General features: G+C 33.4%; 3 protein-coding genes across 3 annotated transcripts; all 3 read left to right on the forward strand.

Moving 5' to 3' along the window:
- Positions 1 to 557: 557 nt before the first annotated feature.
- LOC141680443 (uncharacterized) lies at positions 558 to 983 on the forward strand. Its single transcript, XM_074486669.1, has one exon. The coding sequence runs from the start codon at positions 558 to 560 to the stop codon at positions 981 to 983; it is 426 nt and encodes a 141-aa protein (XP_074342770.1).
- A 2,660-nt stretch (positions 984 to 3,643) lies between these two features.
- Positions 3,644 to 4,108, forward strand: LOC141680444 (uncharacterized). Its single transcript, XM_074486670.1, has one exon. The coding sequence runs from the start codon at positions 3,644 to 3,646 to the stop codon at positions 4,106 to 4,108; it is 465 nt and encodes a 154-aa protein (XP_074342771.1).
- A 1,090-nt stretch (positions 4,109 to 5,198) lies between these two features.
- On the forward strand, positions 5,199 to 5,603 carry LOC141680445 (uncharacterized). Its single transcript, XM_074486671.1, has one exon. It carries the CDS (start codon positions 5,199 to 5,201, stop codon positions 5,601 to 5,603), a length of 405 nt encoding a protein of 134 aa, XP_074342772.1.
- Positions 5,604 to 23,428: the final 17,825 nt, after the last annotated feature.

Genomic DNA, 23,428 nt, shown 5'->3' on the forward strand with positions numbered 1-23,428 from the left:
AACAAAATTATTTTATAACTATTTTCAAATCTCTTTCTATATATATATATATATAAATCTACATCTTAAAATAAATTTAATATATATTTAGTTAAATACAAGTAAAAATTTAAATAATATATTCAGTGAAAATATATTAAATATGATAGCAGATGAATAACAAACACTAACTGCCTAGTAATAGCAGTCAACAGAAAAAAAATATGAAAGATATTCCAGGTTTATACAACTAGATTATGAATGAATAGCTGCAAATAGAAGTCTTGCATGGGTTGCAAGGGTATGTTTTGTTCGTGTGACAAGGAATAGATTATTTAAAAGGGGGATTCAGTATTACTGTGTTATTTTATTTTGTTTCTGCTATTTTCTTTTTCATTCTTGTGTGGAGTGTGCGAGTATAGCGTCAAGTAAAGCTAATCTGGAGGTATGCAAGATTAGCCTTGGAAGATGAGGAGGACGAGGAAATTCTGGTGGAGGAATAAGATATAATCTGGAGAAAGGAGTCATTCATCTTGGTGGGCCGGTTTCTTACAGACAAGAAGATTAACTTTCCGGCGATGCAGAATGTACTGTCCTCATTATGGCGACCCAAGGAAGGAGTAGAGATACATGATTTGGGAAGTGGAAGGTATTCATTTATGTTTTATCATATATTGGATCTACAAAAAGTGATTGATGGTGCACCATGGACTTTTGAGCAAAACTTGTTGTTGTTTCACAAATTGAAGAATACAGAAGATCCTAATGTGGTTGTTTTAGATATAATGGATATATGGTTGCAGGTCTATGATATTCCATTGGGTATGCTAACGGAGAAGGTTGTGCAGTCGATAGGGAATTCAGTGGGTTCATTTATCATAATGGATCCTACAACGTTGGATGGCTTGTGGAAGCAATATATCAGAATTCGTGTAACAATGGATATTAATAAACCATTGAAGCGTCGAATGAAGTTGAAACGAGAAGGTGGGAGTGGGGGTTAGATCAACTTTAAATATGAAATGTTAAGCATGTTCTGTTTTGTATGTGGTCGGTTGGGTCATTCGGATAGAGACTGTGAAATAGTGTATGCGAATCCGGAGAAAACTGTGGAGCGAGCTTATGGGGTGTGGCTTTGAGCCCCTAATAAGAACATCAAAATGCAGAATATGGAATCGAAATGGCTGACAAACGGACCTGGTGGAGTACAGGCATGGCAGGCTGGTAACACTCATGGAGGAAGGGCTGATGTCACAGCGCAATTCATGGAGAGAGAGGGGATTGTTAGCGAAATTCCAGGGATTGTGCATGGAATTCAAATTTCCCACCGAAATCAAGGAGAATCACAGAGTCATACAGGTGTTCAAAAAGCTAAAAATAAGGAATAAATTGATATGGGGGGAGAGAATTTTGAAAATACGGTTACGATATTGGAGACCAAGAGAAAAAGGATAGACACAGAGAATAATCAGGAGATAACTGAGGAGAATGTACTGGATGCTATTAATACAATTACTAATGGGTCAAAAAACGGATTAGAGGCGGGTGTTGGACTCCAGGCCCGCCTAGCCCAATGAGTGTCTTAGCTTGGAATTGTCGTGGTTTGGGTAAGCCACGTACAATTCGGTTTTTGAAAGAAATTACCCAGAATAAAAAATCCAGTATTATTTTTTTGTGTGAGACATTAGCTAGGAAAAAAAAAGATAGAGGAGGTATGTCGTTTACTTCATTTTGCAGAGTATGTAGCTGTAGATGTGCAAGGACGTAGTGGGGGATTGGCGTTATTATGGAGAAATAAGGGAGGATGTAAAGTGTTAGAATCCACGAGAAACTATATTGACTTTGAGGTTGAACATGATCAAATAGGGCGATGGAGGTACACTGGCTTTTATGGCTTCCTAGAGCGAAATCGACGAAGGGAGTCATGGGATATATTAAGAGTTGAAGGACAAGTCTAGGCTACCGTGGTGTGTGTTGGGGGATTTTAATGACATGATGTATGTTCACGAGAAGAGAGGGGGGAGAAGCCAACCACTTAATCTATTAACGGGTTTTACTAATGCTCTCATTGACTATGGCCTGATGGATTTGGGATATGTAGGGGGGAAATACACTTGGGAAAAGTCTCGTGGGCAACAAAATTGGGTTCAGGAAAGATTGGATCGTGGAGTAGCAAATCAAGGATGAAGTGAGTTATTTTCGTTGGCAGAGGTGCAGGTGGAAGATATTGCAACATCTGACCCTCTACCATTATTCTTGAGCTTAAATAGACAAACTTATGTTACTAAGGGACGTAGGTTTTGTTTTGAAAATGTTTGGCTTCGAGAACAAGATTGTAAGGGCATAGTCCAGAATGCTTGGGAGTGTGCAGAGGGGTTAGGGATTCTTGATAAGATTCGAATTTGTGGGAATAAGTTATATGAATGGGGAGGAGGTATGAGTAATGATTATAAAAAGCAGATTCAAGAGTGTAGAAGTGTGTTTCGGAGGTTCAGGTCACGAAGAGATACATCAGGGGTTCAAAGATATAACAAAGCTCGGTGGGCATATTTGAATTTATTGGAAAAACAAGAAGTATATTGGAAGCAGAGGGCGAAACAGCATTGGTTACGGGAGGGAGATAAAAACACACGTTTTTTTATCGGTTTGCATCAACAAGAAGACAAAATAACAGGTTGGATCGAATAAAGGATGTAAATGGTGAGTGGCAAGAAACAACAATGGGGGTGCAAACTGTGATTGAGGGATATTATAAAAGTTTATTCATGTCGTCAAATGTAGATGGTAAGTTATCATAGAATGAGTCAGTGCAGCAAATATCGGAGTCTGCTAATGAGGAGCTTATGGCTGAAGTTACATGTGAAGAGGTCAAGGATGCGGTTTTCTCGATGCACCCAAACAAGGCATCGGGCCCAGATGGGTTTAACCCCGCATTTTATCAAGCTATTTGGGAGGTTGTTCAGAAGGATGTAGTCAAATTTTGTCATACGTTTATGAGTACAGGATCACTGCCTGAGGATGTTAATAATGCAATGGTTTGTTTAATTCCGAAGATTAAGAAGCCCCAGGTGATGGAAGATTTGAGACTCATCTCATTGTGTAACGTGCTGGTTAGAATTCTGTCCAAAGTATTATCGAATAGGTTGAAGAAATGTATGGGTTCTATAATTTCTGATAAACAAAGTGCGTTTATTGAAGGACGCTTGCTAACAGACAATGCACTTATAGCTTTTGAGATTAATCATTATATGAAATGGAAGACGCATGGAAATGTTGGAGTTGCAGGGCTTAAAATTGATGTCTCTAAAGCATATGATTGATTGGAATGGGCTTTTATTCGTAATATGATGCAACATTTTGGGTTTAATCAGGTATGGATTGATAGACTGATGCATTATATTACATCGGTTAAATACAGTTTTATTCATAACGGGGTGATTTTTGGTAATGTTACGCCTTAACGGGGACTGCGGCAAGGAGATCCCATTTCTCCGTATGATTATATATTGTGTGCAGAAGGGTTGAGCTCTATTTTACGGAGGAACGAAGAAGTGGGGTTGATACACGGGTGTCGAATTGCTAGGGGGCTCCAACAATCTCACATTTATTATTTGCAGACGACTGCTACTTATTTTTCAGAGCTACAAAGGTAGAGGATCAGACTATGAAGAGAATACTCCATAGATATGCTACTATCTCTGGGCAATTAATTAACTATGATAAGTCTGCAGTCACGTTTTTAGCAAACACAAGACAGGAAACCCGTATTGAAGTGTGCACTGAACTGGGGGTGCAACAGAAGATAGACCCAGGTAAATATTTGGGGATGCCAATGAGGATTGGAGCTAATAAAACGGCTGTATTCAGTTTCTTGGGGGACAGAATTGAACAAAAGCTGCAAGCTTGGAAGATGCAAAATATTTCGAAGGAAGGTAAAGTCACACTGTTAAAAACTGCAGCTCAATCCATCCCTAATTTTTGGATGAGCTTACTACGGGTGCCAGTGGAGATTTGTACCAAGATTGAAAGAAAAATGAATGGGTATTGGTGGGGTGGAGGGGATGATCAGAGGGGAATTAGATGGTTAAAATGGGATACACTATGTGATGTAAAGGAGGTAGGGGGTTAGGCTTTCGTAAACTGCAAGAGTTTAATGTGGCCATGTTAGCAAAACAAGCATGGCGGTTGATTAATAATATTAATCCGTTCGTTACAAGGTTGATTAAGGCCTGATATTATGCGGATACTGATTTCCTGGATGCTAGTTTGGGGGCAAATCTAAGTTTTATGTGGAGGAGTATTATGGCATCACAAGAGATTGTTAAACAGCATTGCAGGAGGAAAGTTGGCGATGGGATGAGTACTAAAGTGTGGAAGGTTCCTTGGTTACCAAGTAGTGAGAATGGATTTCTTACAACTGTACCTCATGAAGAACTAAGGGATATTGTGGTTCGTAACCTGATGAGTGAGGATCATAGGTCGTGGGATGTGGGTGTTTTGAATGATTTGTTTAATGAACGTGACAGAAATTTGATCAAGCAAATCCCCATACCTATTCGGAGTAAGTCTGATTCGTGGTACTGGTCATTGGATGATAAAGGTTTATTTACGGTCAAAAGCTTTTACAAAAGCATTCGCGGAGAGAATATGAATAATGAAGGTGGTTTCTGGAAGTAATTATGGGGTCTTAATTTGCCAGGTAAGATCGTTAACTTATTGTGGAGGGCCTGTAAAATGTGTTACCTACAGCCTCAGAGTTGATCAAGAAGCATATGAATATAGATCTTTTATGTCTATGGTGTCACTTACAGCCGGAAACTCCAGTACATACGTTGTTTACGTGTTCATTTGCTAAGGAAATGTGGTGTAAGGTGGGACTACAAGCTAGTATTCCTGTGGATGAGAGTGTAACAGTGCTACAGGTTCTGATAAATGCTTTCAGGGGTATTAATCGGGATAAACGGGTTATTATCGGAGTATTTTGTTGGAGCATCTGGTTTAAACGCAATGCATGAGTGTGGGACAAGTAGTCCATGTCAGCGTTTGGAGTGCACTCTATGGCGTTACAGATGTTGCAGGACTGGAGACGTAGTCGGGAGGGGAGGGAGGAAAGCGAACAACGAAGACAACAACCCATCAGACGTTGGTGTAGACCTCAGGAAGGATGGGTCAAGGTAAATGTAGATGCTGCTTTTCGAAGTTAGTCGGAGTTTATAGGAATGGGTTGTGTGGTTAGAGATGACAGGGGGGGATTTGTACGTGCTCGTACTGCGAAGACGAGAGGAGGAATGCCACCACGAGAAGCTGAGGCTTGGAGTTTTAGAGCGGCTTTGCTGTGGGTGAAAGAATGGAGGACGCAAAGGTTTATCTTTGAGTTAGATGCAAAATCAGTAGTGGATGCAGTGCATGAAGTTCGAGGAAATTCCAATTTTCATACTATAATTGAAGAGTGTGAAGACATCCTGAAACACTTTCAAGAAGTGTTAGTTGTGTTTAAGAATAGATCTACGAATCAAGTGGCCCATGTGTTAGCACAAGCGGCTTATTCCATGACAGGTCCTATGGAGTGGATAGATATTGCTCCTGAGTTTCTACTTTGTAACCTTATTTCTGATGAAAATTAATGCAAGTGCAATTTTCAAAAAAAAAAATAAATATATGATAGCAATTTAATATATATTACTATTGAAATATAGTAACATATTTAAATATAACTAAACATAATTAATAAACATTACTTAAATATCTATATTAAAATATATAATTATATGATATTATATTATATCTATTAGTATTTATACAAATATGCAATATACATTAAAATAAATATATTAATTTTAAAATATTGAATATAAAATAAGAATTTTAACATATATGCATCAAGTGTAATATAAATATATGTATATATTAATGTGTAGAGTAGGTTAACGTTTAAATAAGGCAGGACGTGGATGTTTTAGCTAATGGGTGCAGGATCAATAGATATAGAAGATGTGATAGTGGATATTTAAAATTATTGCTAAGATGTGTCATAGTTGGAGGGGTATATTTTTTAACTAATATTTATATTATGTTGCCACCTAGACTTTTTACCTAATAGGTGATCATGGTTGGAGTGGAGATGCTCTAAGGGTCATTATTGTTCGAGTTTGACAAAAATTAATACAATATCAAAATATTTTTATGAAATCAAACCTGAATCGAATGGAATTTGAAAATCAAAAACCAAATCAGAACGAGTGATTTTCAGTTCGATTCGGGTTTGAACCGAAACCCAAAAATTATATCCAAAATAAATTTTAAAAATAAAGTCATTAACAAATCTTTTGTCCAAAAGTTATGTATAAAATACCAATATATGTTTATATGTATATGTATATGTATATATTTATATAATCATTCATTAACAAGTCTTTCGTTGCTTAGCAATTGCATTAATGATCTATTTAAAAACATAATGATCTATTTAGAAATTTAGAAATTTAGAAATACACATGATTACGGTTCAGGTTTTGGTTCGGTTGGCCTAAAAATCAAACCCGAACCAAATTCAATCGATTTTTGAAAATAAAAACAGATCTGTAACCGAATCTTAAAAATCAGATTCGGTAAAAACCGTTCGGGTCAATTCGGTCGAATATCAGCCAGGTCGGAAAATTTTGCCAATCTATCTATGATCTATTTATTATTATACAAAATAATTGTTACTATTTTTCTTTTAATTTGTTTGGGATAATTGTTGGATTGAAATTGTGCAATAGTTAATAGCATATACATCGTTAGTACACCTGAAATATGTATATTTTATACTATCGAGATCCAGATCTAATTATTTGAAGTTCAATTATGATATTACTATTTTCAGGAAGACATTTATTGTTATTATGATTGTTCAGGAGACCATCGAATTCATTTTTTATTTAAAAAAAATATATATTCATTATGTTACGCGATCTATAAAAAAGTGGCTAATTGTATACTTAGATTTTTTTTATTTTGGTTGCAGGGTTTTTGCCCGAGTTAGTTACTTTCGTGTTAATGAAATTTGTTTTAAATTTGTTTAAAAATTAAAACTTTTTTACTTTCTTTCTTTAAAGTACACACACAAGCTTTTAATCAAAATATTTGTAATATATTATTATAAGCAAAATATCATTTATTTTGGTTGGTTAGTTAACAAGTATATTAATACCTTCCAAAACAAAGTTTAAACAAGTATAATTTTATTAAAAAAAATTAGATTATGTATCTAATACAACTAAAAACTCTATTAATTATTATCCAACTTAATTTCTAATTGCACTCAACTTTTTTCTTAACTCTTTTGTATGGAATCACATACTTTCAAAATTAATTTTAGTAAGTATAACAAAATAATTGATAAATCAATAAAGTTTTAAAAAATAATATTTTAAAAAATTAATACCAAGTCATCCACGTATACTACTCGACTCTCACTTTCCTATAGGCTCTGCACCCGTGCAGCGAATCGACCTATAGACTATAGACTGTAGTAGGAGGACATTTTAAGATTTTAATTACCTAAATTTTGAATTCTTCAATAAAATGATATATACGAAATCATACATAAATATTTTAACTTCATTAATCTCAATAATATATAATTATTATTTTTATAACTTATTTATATAAAATAATAGAATAATAAAATTGCAAATGTTATAATAAGTCCGTGTATCGCACGGGTTATAGGCTAGTAATATATATTTTTAGAATATTTGTATAATGGATGAAACAAACTTACCAATGACCTAGAACAACTAATATCACGTTCAATATTTTATTATTAATATATTTTGTTCCACTTAAATAGAGATTTTACTACTAACAATATATATATATATACTAAGTTTACAATTATTACAACCCCAATATTTAGATTCATGTCAGAATAAAATCGTCGAAAATAAAATATTGAGCAACTGTTGCTGAAAATTAACTCAAAGTCAAATCTATGTTTTTGCTAAGAAACTCAAACTCAAATCTGAATCATTAATCAACTTTAACAATCTTAATTATTCATCAACTCAAACAAACTTAACCAATTCCGAATTATTCTTATGAGTTCAACATTAAACCTTATACTTTCTTTTAGTATTCCTGCATATATGCGCATACAACTACAAATTTATAGTAATTTTATTTGTGAAATTACAAATATTTATCAAATATTAATAAAAATATAACTCCAAAAAAAAATTTAATAGTATGAACACATAATAAATTTAAAAAAGACTACTTATTTCGGTTGCCAATTGATGTTATCCATATTGATGATATGTATGCGAATAACACAACCGTCAAATATTTAGAATGTAAGAAAAAAAAGGAAAAATAACTTTGAAGACGCAACACTAATCCGTTGGGGAAATAAAATTTTATGATGCGTATCCAGAACACACATATGATAGATGTGTACTTAAGTAAATTTGTGGGGACTATATTAGCATAGATTATTATAATAAGGAAAATCTTTCTAATTCCTTAATATTAATAATGATAATAGTAATTATTATTATTATTATTATTATTATTATTATACTAATAATAATTAATATTATTATAAGGTAACTCTTATGTTATAGATGAATAAGAGTTGTTTGTTCATGTTTCAACCTTACGAGTGACCCATATGACTCATTTGTTGTTCAAATTATGTATTGAAAATATGTGTCCTAAGTAAGGAACTAGGTCCAATTTCTCTACTCAGGATGTGTTGGTTGTGTCTATGCTTTTGTCTGGTAGAAAGATTTGATTTAGCTGATTTAATCTTGAAAAATATGATTGACGTGTTATCTACAACTAATATAATAACCCGTGCGAGACACGAGTCATATTCTAGATTTTTTTGTACATCATATTATTATATTAGTATCACTTTTGATTGTTTTCTTATTGGTAAATATTGTGTAGCATCTAAGATATATCAAATATAAGTTGAGTGTTTATCAATGTGTATGATTTTTATGTAAGATATTAACAACGTACACAACGTTTCAAATATACCTCATTAATCTAATTATATATTATATTGTTTATATCATGTAATTTGTATTTACCGAATTAATACAAGCAGGGTAGTCACTGTACATTTAAAATGAGAAGATTTGAAATTAATTCATAGAATGTTGTGAGTAAGTTCATAAAGAAGTAAACTGAAAATTAACACATATGTTTAATGCAGAGTCGAACAAATATTTTGAGTTTTAGTTAAATAAACTCTTAATAATGAGCTATTTTATTAATAAAGTCACTACTAATTTACAGCTACCTTAATTAATTTAAAAGTTTAGTTATATATAACTAAAGTCGTCAATATCTGCAACCGTAATATTCAACAAAGTAGAATTTACACTACCGTTAATATAAGTTAATTTTTCATGAAAAAAATTATTTTATGAGATTCAACGTCTATGTTGATGTTATGTCATTGCTAATGTGTTAATTCATTAAGTAAAGTTGACCAAGTGTCCTTAGTTTTTCATCTATTGTACAAAGTTAATTTTATAAGATGTCAGATAATTGTCAATGTCATAATTTATCAATTAAAATTAGCATAATCCACCTAATATTTAACACGTTAAAAAAACTTAGATTCAATTGATCATTCTCATTTTCACATAAAAGACTTTTATTATTCTTTTCTACTGTATCAATAAATCTGAATCCAATATTAGCATTGAATCTTTTAAAATTAATAAAAATAAAGTCACATGTGCGTGTGTGTATGTAAATTATTATTTGTTATATTTTCAAGTAAATTATGTTGGTCTCATTTATTTATATGTTAAATATATTAGTTATGTATATGCATGTCTAATAATTAGCCAATAAATTACTCAAATAACATGCATTTATAATTATTCAAAACTTATAATTATCCAATAAATATATTACAATTATTTATATATTATAGTGGTAGTAGAACTCCCCAATAAATCTATATTCAATTTTACTCAACCGAGCATCAATCATGGATGCGTCATAAAAGTAATTTATATATCATAAAGATTAACTACTGGTATTCATGATTTTTTTTTCAAGAATCCGAAAAGAAATTTATACTAATATCGTCATTCAAATCATTTTTAAATTTCTTTCGTTTATGATTCTAAATTTATTTTTATAATAACTTTTTTTATCATACCTAACCCGCAGCCGCTACCATTTGGGTGTGCATTAGGTAATCCCTACGGGTTCACGCAATAGCCTGCAAACCAAACCACGTGAACCAAGGTAAACCGTATTTAAGCGACAGGTTCTTGCTCAGGAGGCATAATCATAATTTCTCCTCCCGTGAGATTCGAACATGTGACCAAGAGAATAGTTATCCCCTCTTTAACCAACTGAGTCAACCCTTGAGGACTATTTTTATAATAACTTGATAACATTGTATATTATTTTTCTATAATTAAATATTTTTTAATTTGACAAAAAAACTTAAATATTAGTTGAACTTGTTAAATCTTGATGAGCGTGCACTTTATCTTAATATTGTCATATATTTTGGTTATTTTATATTGATTTGGATTTTTATTCAATAAATATTAGTCTATTATTGTTGGTATCAAGGAGTTATAATAAAGTAAGGCTTGGAGTTTACAAAATCAATATTATGTTTAATTTGATTAAAAATCAGATATTTGGGGTCGCTTGCGCAGTCTACACTGTTTGGGTCATATCTGAAGTTCTATAATTTTGATTCAGACGATTCAACAATTCATGGAAAACTTATGAGAAGAGCTATAGTTTAGAATTGGTCTTGATTTTATATTCCAGTCGAAACAACCCAAAATCCGAGTCACAAGGTCAACTACAAATTTTCACTTTCTCGGAATTCAATTATAATTGGCACTACGCCGTAAGTGGGCTATTGTAATGCAAATATTTCAAGCAGCGTTAGATTAGCTAAGAAATTTTTGTCCTATTGTAACACCTCTCAATTAGTTTTACAGTAACTATAAAACTAGTGTTGCAGAGAAATGCCGGTGTTGCACAGTATGTAACACCAACAACTAGTGTTACATTAGATATTTTTTCAATTTTAAAAATATTAAAGTGAAAATTTTAACATAAATTACATTGAAACGGATATGATAAACTATATATTAAATATTTTTGCTAAAATTACATATACTGTATATAAGTATAAATATATTATTGTACTTTGAATTTTTAGGAATTAAAATTTATTAGAAAATTTAATAATAAATAAAATGATCTATTTGAAAGTAATTAAAAATTTAAATTAAAAATATAAATTTGATTATTTAGAAAGTATTAAATAATAAATCATAAGCTAATTTTATTTAGGTCAATTATTTTTTAAAAATAAAAGTAAATGTTAATTATCATGAATATCATATGGATAGTAGATTTGAACGTTATAGTATGTCAATATATTTCAAAGGCGGTGAAAATTCCCCCAATATGAAAATAAATATTAGATTTGCGCTTCTATACTCATAATTCCTCAACCTTATCCTCTCCCCCGCTCCATGTCTCCTTTTTTTTCTCTCCTTGACGGCCAATACGTACTTGCAGGAGTAAATTTCAAGGTTTCTCAGCCTTATTTTGTAAAAAAAAAAACCATTCAATTGGAGAACGAATTCATCGAATAGATTGGAAAGCAGATTTCTCCAGGTCCTTCCAAGTCTTCTTGTCACGTGGAGAAAATCAGATTGGGTAAATCCTTACTCGTCGAGCAAATCGAACACTGTAACGCCCCCAAATTAGGGGTCAAAGGATTTGGTCGTCACGATGAAACCTCAATCCAAATTAACCTGTTAAATTAATAAACAAATGCTAGCGGAAGATATTTAGCATCTATGACCCCAAACTAATCCAATATATTTTAAGGTTACAATTCTAGAAACAAGAATTCCAAATTCCACCAATAAATTTTTCTATTTCTTTTAAAACTCTTTTCAACAATTCTCAATCTCAACACTTAACCCGCTAGTATAACTTCGAAAAGAAGTATACTAGGCCCAACTATAAAATACACAACTATAATATAATATAATATAAATAACTTTATACAACAAAACTTACACTAGTCCGCAAACCCTGGACTAACCACCTTCCAAAAGCTTCTTATTTGCTTCCTCGAATTACGCGGCTAAACAGCGCAAGCTAATCCTCACTAGAGGTTAAATTTGAAAACAGGCAAGTATGAGCGAAAGAAATGATCAGCAAGATCATTATAACAAATATAGGGTCGTTTTGATATAAAACCAACATCTGCAATAACGCAGATCATTTTAGAATCATAATTGCAGAAACAGAAAATTTGTTAAAGAATTGGATCATTGTTTCTCACTATATTCAAAACTCTTTTTGATTTTTTTGAGCGAAATGCTTCAGCAATACTTTGAATCTCGACGAGAACAAAACTCGTAAAACAGTGTTTACGGAAATATCGTAAACAACAAGAACAAGAAGCATTGACTATGGATTGAATCATGAAGTTTATTCAAAACCGAATTCTTGATATTAATACTCATGTTGTTGTCATATCAAATTAAATATTGAAAGGATATCTTCGATATATTATTTATTTTGGTATTTGTACGATTAAACACAAAATTTAAGTACACTTAGATCCTCTCCATTAGGACATGATTTTAATTGATCCAGATCAAAGTCAAATAGTCAAACCAGCTAAATTATTTTCAAAGACTATTTATAAAAAAAACATTCCATTATTCTAAAAACAATCAAAATTATTTTTTATAGAATATATCTCTAAGGCAATTTGATCAAATAAGAAATATCAAGTTATGATATTTTTTAAAATTACAGTTGCAACATCAATAAGGCAACAAACTCGAATAAGGAATATATAAGAAATATTCTTTAGAGATCTCGTGCTAAATCAAAAATGTTTTACTCTTCGCTCCAAAATATATCTCTACATATAATCAAAGGAGTTTTTATCCAAAGATTATTAATATTTATGATTGGAATATCCAGCTCTGCAACTCATTTCTGTATACTTATAGTAATTTTCTTCCGGTTCGTAAAATCAACATCTCTCGAAGAAAATCATTCTAAAATACTCAAACACATTTCCTATCCTCCAAATATACCTCACATATTAGGAAATATATTCTAAGTATTTATACAAGTCAAAACTTTGGTCAAAAGATCCATTTCCTTTATTTTAAGACCAATGGTATTTTTACTCGGAAGAAAGACTAACAAAACAGTTTTATTTTTAGATAAAATATTTCCACATGCTAGAATGACTTGAAATTTAATATGGATCATTTAAATGGTATTTTCTAAGTATGGTAAAAATTTCGTAGGATTCAGAGAATTTTTGTCCGGGCACAAAAATCGAGGCAGTTGGTCCCACAGTTGACCACGTTTGACCTAGTTACTATTGACTAAAGTTGACCAAACTTTGCAGGACATCATTTTATAATATTTAGATAATTATAATATTTTTATGATATTTATTTAAGAGTTTTTGGGGTGGTCATAATTAATGGTGCTTAATCCTTAATTAAAGTGATTAAAGAATAATTAAAAGAAAAGGAAAATATATATTTAATATATATATTTCAGCTGGGATTTGAATGAATACTAGCTTGTGTTTCCTTCCCACTTACAAAGAAACACAACCTACTTGCCATGTCATCAATCTATGTGATACACTCCATCCACCATTCATTCATTCTCAAATCTCAACCATTCATTCCACCCAATTTCCTCTATAAATAAACCCCCACCCCAACCCATTTCAACCAATATAAAGAGACAAATACTTGTTGGGAATTTTTCAAGAAGTGCCTCTCTTCATCTCTTTCAAATTCTATACACACACTTTTTCTCAAAAACCTTATCTCTCTTAAATATATACACATATACTTAAGGTTTTTAATATCCAAGCTTAGCTTCACCCAACCAAGCTTGTTCCCACCAAGTGAGCTCATCCACCACCACTTTCCGGCCTCCCGAAGGGCTGCCCAAGTTCGTCCATAGTGCCAAAATCCGGCCGAACCTCCGGCGAATTTTTCCGGCGAACTTTTCCGACTGTTTTCCAAAAGTGGTGAGTTTTTAGCTTCTTCTTTGGTTTTCTTTATTTTGAGCTTTGTACTTAATTTCTATACTTCATCTCAAGCTCTAATATAAGATCTCCTATAAAGAAGGTTCTCTAAGAAAAGAGAACGAAGATTAGAACTCGGAATTCGAATAAGTACTTGATCTTCAAACCGAAGCTTTAAACGAAGAAGATCTATAATATACAAGTACTTAAATCTCTAAATAACTCCTCACGAGTGAGATTTCATAAATCTCTAAATAACTCCTCACGAGTGAGATTTCATATTTGACATCACGAGTTGGTCAATTACTTGCACTTCATTTATCTCGACCTTGACCAACATAATTCGTGAATATAGTATCATTACGAAAGGTATCGTCTTATAACCCCTTCTAGCATCTTCAGTGTTCCGGGGGATTATAAGTCGATCAACAGTGATGTTCGTAATTTTGTCAAATATAAGAGACGGATTAAATCACACGAGTTGGCCAATTACTCGCACTTCTATTATTTGGATCTTGGCCAACGCATAGTTCGTGTATATAGTCCAATTACGAAAGATATCGTATAATTCCCTTCTAGCACCTTAGTGTTCCGTGGGGTTTTTTTATTCAATATATATAAACTTCGTAATCATCCGTCTAAGCTTCAAAGGTGGATTTAATCACATGAGTTGACCAATTACTTTGCACTTTATTTATCTCGATCTTGGTCAACGCATAGTTCGTGTATATAGTATCATTACGAAAGGTATCACTTATAACCCCTTCTAGCATCTTCAGTGTTCCGGGGGATTATAAGTCGATCAATAGTAAACTTCGTAATCATCCACCTAAACTTCAAAAGCACAAATTCAAAGCCAATTACTCGCACTTCTATTATTTGGATCTTGGCTAAGAATCATTGAACATATAAAGTTGCTTGGAGTTAAAAGTATACTTTGACAGCATAATCGTCAAATCATAAGTATACTAAATCCATAATCCTAAGAGCTTAAAAGGATAGGTACAATTCCGAGATTTTAACCAAAGTATTCTTCGATCCATAAATACATAATCGAAAGAAGAAGAATACAAATGAAGTCGTAAGCCATAGTGCTTATACATATATATACAAGACTTCGTATTACTCCCATAAACATATATTTTACGGAGTAATCATACGTATACTTGACATATAAATATATATTCCGAGCTAAGTATACGTGTTGAGCTTGAAGATCAAAAGAAGTCATAATCCTTATTGATTATACATATAAAGGACTTCTTATATTACTCCGATTAACACATAATCCATAAAGACGGAGTAATCAAAAGTATACTTTATATAACATTTTATATCTCAAGTCAAGTATACATATAGAGTATTAATATTCTTATTTTGAATATTATACCATCTTTGGGCTAGTACCGTAACATACTAGTTCAACACATATTTTCTCTATACTTTGTGTTTTGTGGATTGTCTTATTAGTTTCGCAGTGAGGTGAGGTGACGTGAGGTGATCTTCATTCTAAGACCTAAGTCTCATACGCACCACCGGGGAGTTAGTCATATTTGCACCGTGAAGAAGAGGAAAGACCCAAGACCGGATACTAAGATCCGAGACCGGTGAAAGCTAAGGAAGCCAAGTCCACACAAGGGATCTATATCAACTTTGAAGAGATAACGGGGAGTTATTGTCTAAGATAAGTTGTGTAGGAACTACATTTATTTTGAGGTGGTGACCCTTGTGTTACGCACCAAGATAAATATTTGTAAGGGTGTAAAGGCTTCTCTGCCTATTAAAGGAGCGAGTTTATATTAAGGGAAAATCCCGAGTCCGGGAGAGGAGCTCGGGGACTGGAGTAGGGGTGAGCGGATCTATTAGAGGTTGCGCCATCGCGAACCATGATAAAATCCCCGTGTGGTATTTTCTTTTCTTGCACTTTATTTTCCGCACATATAAACTGCATAACCACTCGGTAAAGTTTTTAAAACGCCATAATAATTTTTAAATTGGTAAATAAGCTATTCAACCCCCTTCTAGCTTAACATAGCCCTCATACGGGACCTAACAATTGGTATCAGAGCAGTGCTTTTTAACGTGTTTGTTAAGTGATTTGCAGATTTACAGGCACAACAAAAAAGTGGTCCAAATGGCGTATATCAATCCCGTTGGTTGTGGTAAAGGATTGTCAAGCTCACGACCTCCTCTGTTCGATGGCACCAACTTTGCAACATGGAAAACTAGATTTCATATTTATGCAAGATCTCAAGGAGTCAAAGTTTGGATGGCTATCGAAGACGGTGTTCGCATACCTACCAAAATTGTTGATGACATCATCATCGAAAAGAAGGTTAGTGAATACAATCTCGAGGAAGAAGCCACAATGAATATAGCCGCCAAGGCGGAAATGGTTCTCACAAGTGCACTTGCGGAAAAAGAATACAAAATAGTAAATAATTGCAAGTCGGCACAAGAGATGTGGAACAAATTAGTGGTAACCTATGAAGGAACCACTGATATAAAAGATTCTCGGATGGAAACATTGATCCAAGATTATGAGAACTTTAAACTCCAAGATGGAGAAAATATCATCGACATGGAAACAAGATTTACTCGTATAATCGATGAATTATCTCAACTTGGAAAGAATTATATTCAAAATGAAAAGAATAAAAGAGTGCTTAAATCTCTACCTCCAAGTTGAAAAGTCAAAGTTACTACTATGAAAGAGATGCACAATCTAAATGAGTATAAGATTGATAACCTCTTCGGAAATCTTCGTGCTTACGAAGAAGATAATATTCCAGAAAGGTTGCTCCAAAAGTGGAGGACAAAAAGAAAAATATGGCACTAAAGGCCATATTAATAGATGAAGATGAAAACGACGAGGAGTTAAATGAGGAACTTCAAAATCTCAATGAGAGTGAAATTATTCTTCTCACGAGACAACTCCGTCGTGTGCTTCAAAGCAAAGCTCAAAGATACGGAAAGGGCTTCCTAAAATCAAATAATCAACAAAGAATTTTTAACTCTAACGGAAGGCCTAATTACCCCCAAAATTATTCCTCCAACAATAAGAATAATTTTCCGTCAACGAGTTACAACAAAGGCAAAGGCAATCAAAATATGAATACCTATAGTAATGCCAATGTCTCTACTACTCATCCCGTTTACATTCCTCCAAAACCAAAAGATGCATCTCTGGAGGAAACACAAGATGTGTGTTTTGAGTGTAAACAACCCGGTCACTATAAAAGAGAATGTCCTAAACTCTCAAAGGGACGAAGTCTCGTGGCTGAAAATAGTTGGGATTTGAGTGAAGATGAAGAAGCTCCAGAAGCTAGTGAAGAAGTGGTGAATCTATGCTTGATGGCTCTCGGAGAAGAAACTACATCTAGGGAAGTCTCCTCTACAAATGAAGTGGTAACATCTAACTACGTCTCAATTAAGTCATTATTAGATGAATCTAATTTATCACTTTTGGACATGAATAAGCATGATTTAATTGGACTTGTGGTAGAATATAAAAGTAAATACAAAGATGTTGATCAAAGGCTTCACTTAGTATGGTCTGAGAAAATGAAAATAGAAGAAATACATTATACTCAAAATAAAGAGTATACTCGGATGATGGACTCAAGAGTCCAAGATGAAAAAGAGATTACATCTCTAAAAGATCAAAACCATCTCATCAAGGTTGAAGTAAATAAACTTCAAGAAAATATAATCAACCTTGAAATAGAGAATATATCACTAATCCTCAAGGAGGAAGAGATGGTACATGAAAAGGTTCAATTGAATGAAAATATATGTGAACTTCACGTTGATCTATTGAACCTAAAGATTCAAATGGAATCAAGTGTTCAAAATGAAGAAACATCTTCTAAAGACAAACTTGATAAAGAAAATGAGCTAATAAAGATCAACGATCTTACAATTAAAGCTCAAAAGTTGAAAGAAGAAAATTACAAGCTCATAGCTCAAGTTAAGGATCAAGAAATAATCCTTAACAACAAGATTGATGCCTTACAAAAAGATAATGAAAGTCTTGAAAATTCTCTTCAAAGATTTACAAAAGGCAATAAGATGTTGGATCAAATGGTGCATACAAAAACCTCATACAATCATGAAGGTTTAGGATATAATAAGAATTCTCCTCCTAAAAATAATATTCGGAGATTTGTATCACCAACTAAGACTTCACCCGAATCACCATCGTATAAATTTTCCTATTGTAACAAGATTGGACACACTGTTCAATATTGTAAATTCAAGAATGGTGAAATTAAGGGGAAGCATGTATGGATTCACAAGGAATCATACAAGAAAGATGATAAGCGTGTGCCTTACAAAAATATGGAATATAAAGATCAAAGGCAACAAAGGTCTCATCAACCTAATATGTTTCCAAGAAGAAGCAACCAACATCATGTCAACCATAATGATTATGCACTTAAAAGACAACAATTTCTTAGATATGCATATCATCATGATAATAACATATATAATGCTTATCATGCTCAATCTAAATTCTATGGTACATCTAAAAATTACCCAACTAGGAATTATGTACTTAGAAAGGTTCATGTTTCTAAGGAAGATAATAACATGCCTAGCTATGCTTATCAACATACAAATGCTTTTTATGATGTACTAACCCCAGGACCCTCAAGACAAAGGGGTACCTATAAATTTAATTAACTTGTTTTATAGGTTTGTCTTGCCGCGAAACAAGATTTATGGTACCTTGATAGTGGGTGTTCAAGACACATGACCGGCAACAAGTCACTCTTGAACAACATTAAAAAGGTTACTACGGGGAGCGTAACATTTGGAGATAATAGCAAAGGAAACCTTGTTGGCATCGGGGATATCGGAAATGGAAAGGTTAGAATTTCTGACGTACAACTAGTCACCGGACTAAGGTACAATCTTCTCTCCATTAGTCAACTATGTGACAATGAATACAAGGTAATCTTCTACACTACTCATTGTTCAATTTTAGATAAATCCGAAAAATTGGTTCTCACTTGCCCCAGAAATAAAAATGTTTATATATGCGACATGAGCATGAGCGTATGCCTAATCACTATAAATGATGATCAATGGCTATGGCATCGAAGATTAGGACATGCCAACATGAAGTTAATAAAAAATTTATCAACTAAAGACCATGTACGAGGTATACCAAAGTTAAACTATCAAAAAGATCATACTTGTGAAGCTTACAAAATAGGAAAACAAATTCGAGCCTCTCACAAAGCAAAATTTATGGTATCTACCTCAAGACCTCTCGAGTTATTACATATGGATCTTATTGGTCCGGTTCCTATACAAAGTCTCAGAGGTTGTTCATATACGTTGGTAATCGTAGATGATTATTCACGATTTACGTGGACGGAATTTCTCAAAGCAAAAGCGATGCTTTTGAATCCTTTTCCTCTTTATGCAAAAGGATTCAAAATCAACAAAATACGACCATAGTCTATATAAGAACTGATCATGGTAAAGAATTTGAGAATTCCAATTTTACTAACTTTTGTGATGAACATGGCATCACACATAATTTTTCCGCTCCATATACCCCACAATCAAATGGAGTTGTTGAAAGGAAAATTAGAACACTCCAAGAAATGGCTAACACAATGCTAAATGAATATCGTCGACCAAAATATTTTTGGGCCGAGGCCATGTCGGCGGCTTGCCATATTCTTAATCGGGTTTTGCTACGACCTATAAAATAAAAGACTCCTTACGAGCTCTATTTTGGCAAAACTCCAAAGTTAAGCTACTTTCAAGTATTCGAAAGCAAATGCTTCATATTAAATTCAAAAGAATACCTTACAAAATTTGATCCTAAGTCAGACGAAGGTATATTTCTTGGATACTCGAATAATAGTAAAGCTTACCGAGTGTTTAATCTAAAGTCTCTTGTGGTGGAAGAATCAATGAATGTAGCATTTGATGAAAGTAAACAACATGCGAAATATAAAGATCTTGTTGATCAAGAAAATGTCGAGAAAGATGATATTGAAATTATCATTCGACAATTTGAGAATATGGATCTCGGGAGTCCTATCAATAAGAATCCATTAGAAATAGACGAAAAAGAGGATGAACTACCCAAAGCCATTCCTACTATAAGAAGTCATCCACTTGAAAATGTTCTTGAAGACTTAAGGAAGAGAGTTCAAACGCGGTCACAAGTTCCAAATGTTGTGAATCATCTTAGCTTTTTTATCTCAAATAGAACCTAAGACCGCTAAAGAGGCTTTATTAGACGAGGATTGGATCTCTGCAATGCAAGAGGAACTACTCCAATTTACTCGAAGTAAAGTTTGGGAACTTGTCCTAAAGCCTCGTGATACCTCTATAATTGGCACCAAATGGGTATTTCGAAATAAATTAGATGAAAATGGAACGGTAGTTCGAAATAAAGCGAGATTAGTCGCACAAGGATATACCCAAATGGAAGGCATAGACTTTGATGAAACATATGCGCCGGTAGCAAGAATAGAAGCAATAAGAATGCTACTAGCCTATGCATGTCATAAAAATATCAAAGTATATCAAATGGATGTGAAATCTGCATTCTTAAACGGGATATTAGAAGAAGAAGTTTATGTCAAACAACCTCTCGGATTTGAAGATGCAAACCATCCAGATTACGTTTATAAATTATATAAAGCCCTATATGGGTTAAAACAAGCTCCAAGAGCTTGGTGTGAAAGGTTGAGCAAGTTTCTCTTAGAAAATAAATTTAGAATGGGAACAACCGATAAAACCTTATTTACGAGGCAAGAAAATGATGATATATTGCTTGTACAAATTTACGTAGATGACATCATCTTTGGTTCAACAAATGATGCACTATGCAAAGAATTCTCAGAAAATATGAGTAAATTCGAGATGAGTATGATGGGAGAATTAAACTTCTTTTTAGGATTGCAAATAAGGCAATCAGATGAAGGCATCCATATCTCTCAATCAAAATATTGTAAAGAGATGTTGAAAAAGTTCGAAATGGAAAATGCCAAACCCATCTCTACTCCTATGTCTACATCCGATAAATTAATGGAAGATCCAAAAGGAATTCCTGTAGACACAAAGAAATATCGAGGAATGATAGGTAGCTTGCTCTATATCACGGCAAGTCGTCCCAATATTCAATATAGTGTTTGTAAATGTGCTAGATTTCAAGTCGCACCAAAAGAATCTCACTTATCAGCAGTAAAAAGGATATTGAGATATCTTAAAGGAACCACTGATGTTGGTTTTTGGTATCCTAAGGGTATACCATGTAATAACCCCAATTTTTGGGAAATTTTGAAACCCTTAGGAATAGTGTTTTTGCTGAATGAGAAAACTTTTCATGCCACACTATGTAGGGGTTCTGATATGGATATTCTGAGATTTTATTAGTACTTTATATGGGATATAAGTGTATGTAAAGATCGTCAGAATCCAAATCCGAACACTTTGATTTTTCCCGGAAATCCAATAGATACGGAAAGAATTGAGTATAAGGTAACAGGATAAAAGGATTTAAATTAAAGGATTATAATAGAGGATCATAAAAAGGAATATAATGTATTGAGAAAGGTTAAGGGAACCTAAGTAATAAGATCCCGGGTATGATCCCTCAAACGATAAACGAAAATGAAAGTTAAGCGAACCGTATAACAGATCAGCGGTCATTAGGCAAATAATTAGGAAGTTAATCAAAGGGATTAGAGAGGATGATGTCACCCAACCAATGAGAAGAGGACAAGGAGGGGAGGATGACATCATGAGGATGACACAAGCATGACATGGGAAGGAAGGAGATGTGGTGGCTTTTTAACCACACAAAATCAAGGGCAACTAGGTAATTAACTAAATCAAACACAAAAACAAGTCAACCAAGCCAAGCAAATTCATTCTTCATCAAAATCAAAAAGAAACCAAGGCATTGTTCATCTTTGCTCTCGGCTTTTTATCATTTTAAAGGGCAAGAAATTCAAAACTCAAGATCCAAGCCTCCTAAATTGGTAAGATAATTCCCTAATCATCTTTATGCTTAGTTAGGGCTATATCATGAGTTTAAGCCATCAATTCCTTCTCAATCTTCTTCATTTAATCAAAGAAGAAGACTATGAATAGTGTTTTCAAGTTTTTAACTTGAAATTTTTCTTGTTTTCCTTGAAGATCCAAGCATTCCTAAGACTTCTCAAAGCTTCTTAAGGCTTCCTAGCTCCTCCCACCACTTCAAGGAAGGTATATCATCTCCAAACCCTAGATTCCTATGTATTATAAGATGATTTTGATTAGTAGGGTGATATTGTAGCTTAATGTTTGTGATTTAGAGTTTGGGATTGAAATGGTATTGAAATGGAATGGTAAATGTTGTTGTTTTGGTTAAAAGAATGTAGTATAGTTAAATTCAAGCTTAGGCATAAGTATGAATGTTAAAATTGAATTGGTTGGGGTTGTTATGATGTGATAAGGATGGATGTTGGTTGTATGTTGGATTGAGGTTGAATTGGGTTGGTTTTGAATGGTTTTAAATTGGGAAATCGCGTAAACATAGCCGTCGTAATGTCCGATTTTCTTTAGACTGTTTTTGTGCATAACATTAGGACCCGAGAACCCCCTGCTAGATTATGACCATTGCCATGTTTAGATAGCTCATGTTACGAGCTTCGTTTTGATATGTAGTTCGTTCGATTCCGATGCACGGTTTAGGAGAAACGACCGTTTCAAGTAACGGTGTTTCGCGAACGAAACTTTTCCCCTCGCCTTACTTTGAAACCTTGGTTAAGGACCTTAAATGATTAATTAAGGTATGAAACATTTATGGTAAGTGTGTTAGGCAGTTGGTAAGACACTTGCGAAGGAATCGCCTTAAAACTCGTAAAGGTTAAATTATTAAAAATGGTGGAGCCGAGGGTACTCGAGTGACTTAAGCGAATCAGTAAGCGCAAAACAAGCGTTAGAGTCTAAGTTAGTTAAAGTATAGATTTACAAGTGACTTTGGTTTAATTCCAACTTACTTGTTGTTTATAGGTTACCAGACTCATCCCGAGCCTTTTATCACCCCAAGTCGCTCAGGCAAGTTTTCTACCCGTTATACTGTTGTGGTGATGTATATGTGTATATGCATTATCTTGTGATAGTGCATGATTGTTATTAGCAAATTTTGCGATATATTGGAGCATGCTGATATGGTATATATGCATGTCTGTTTCGTAATCTGGTTATCTATCTGTTGATTTCAATGCTTATAGTTGCATAATACCTATGCTAGAAATAAGCAAGTAGTTGCGTATACCCTTAGTATAGGGGATAAAAGGTGAACATATTTCTAAACCGGGAGTCGATGTTCCCGAGTATATATATATATATATATTT

This window comes from Apium graveolens, chromosome 8 (assembly GCF_009905375.1).
Source record: "Apium graveolens cultivar Ventura chromosome 8, ASM990537v1, whole genome shotgun sequence".
Taxonomy (NCBI): Eukaryota; Viridiplantae; Streptophyta; class Magnoliopsida; order Apiales; family Apiaceae; genus Apium; species Apium graveolens.

Excerpts from the sequence above, each read along its gene's own strand:
- LOC141680445 (XM_074486671.1), top strand. The coding sequence starts at position 5,199 with ATGGGTTGTGTGGTTAGAGATGACAGGGGGGGATTTGTACGTGCTCGT.
- LOC141680444 (XM_074486670.1), top strand. The coding sequence starts at position 3,644 with ATGAAGAGAATACTCCATAGATATGCTACTATCTCTGGGCAATTAATT.
- LOC141680443 (XM_074486669.1), top strand. The coding sequence starts at position 558 with ATGCAGAATGTACTGTCCTCATTATGGCGACCCAAGGAAGGAGTAGAG.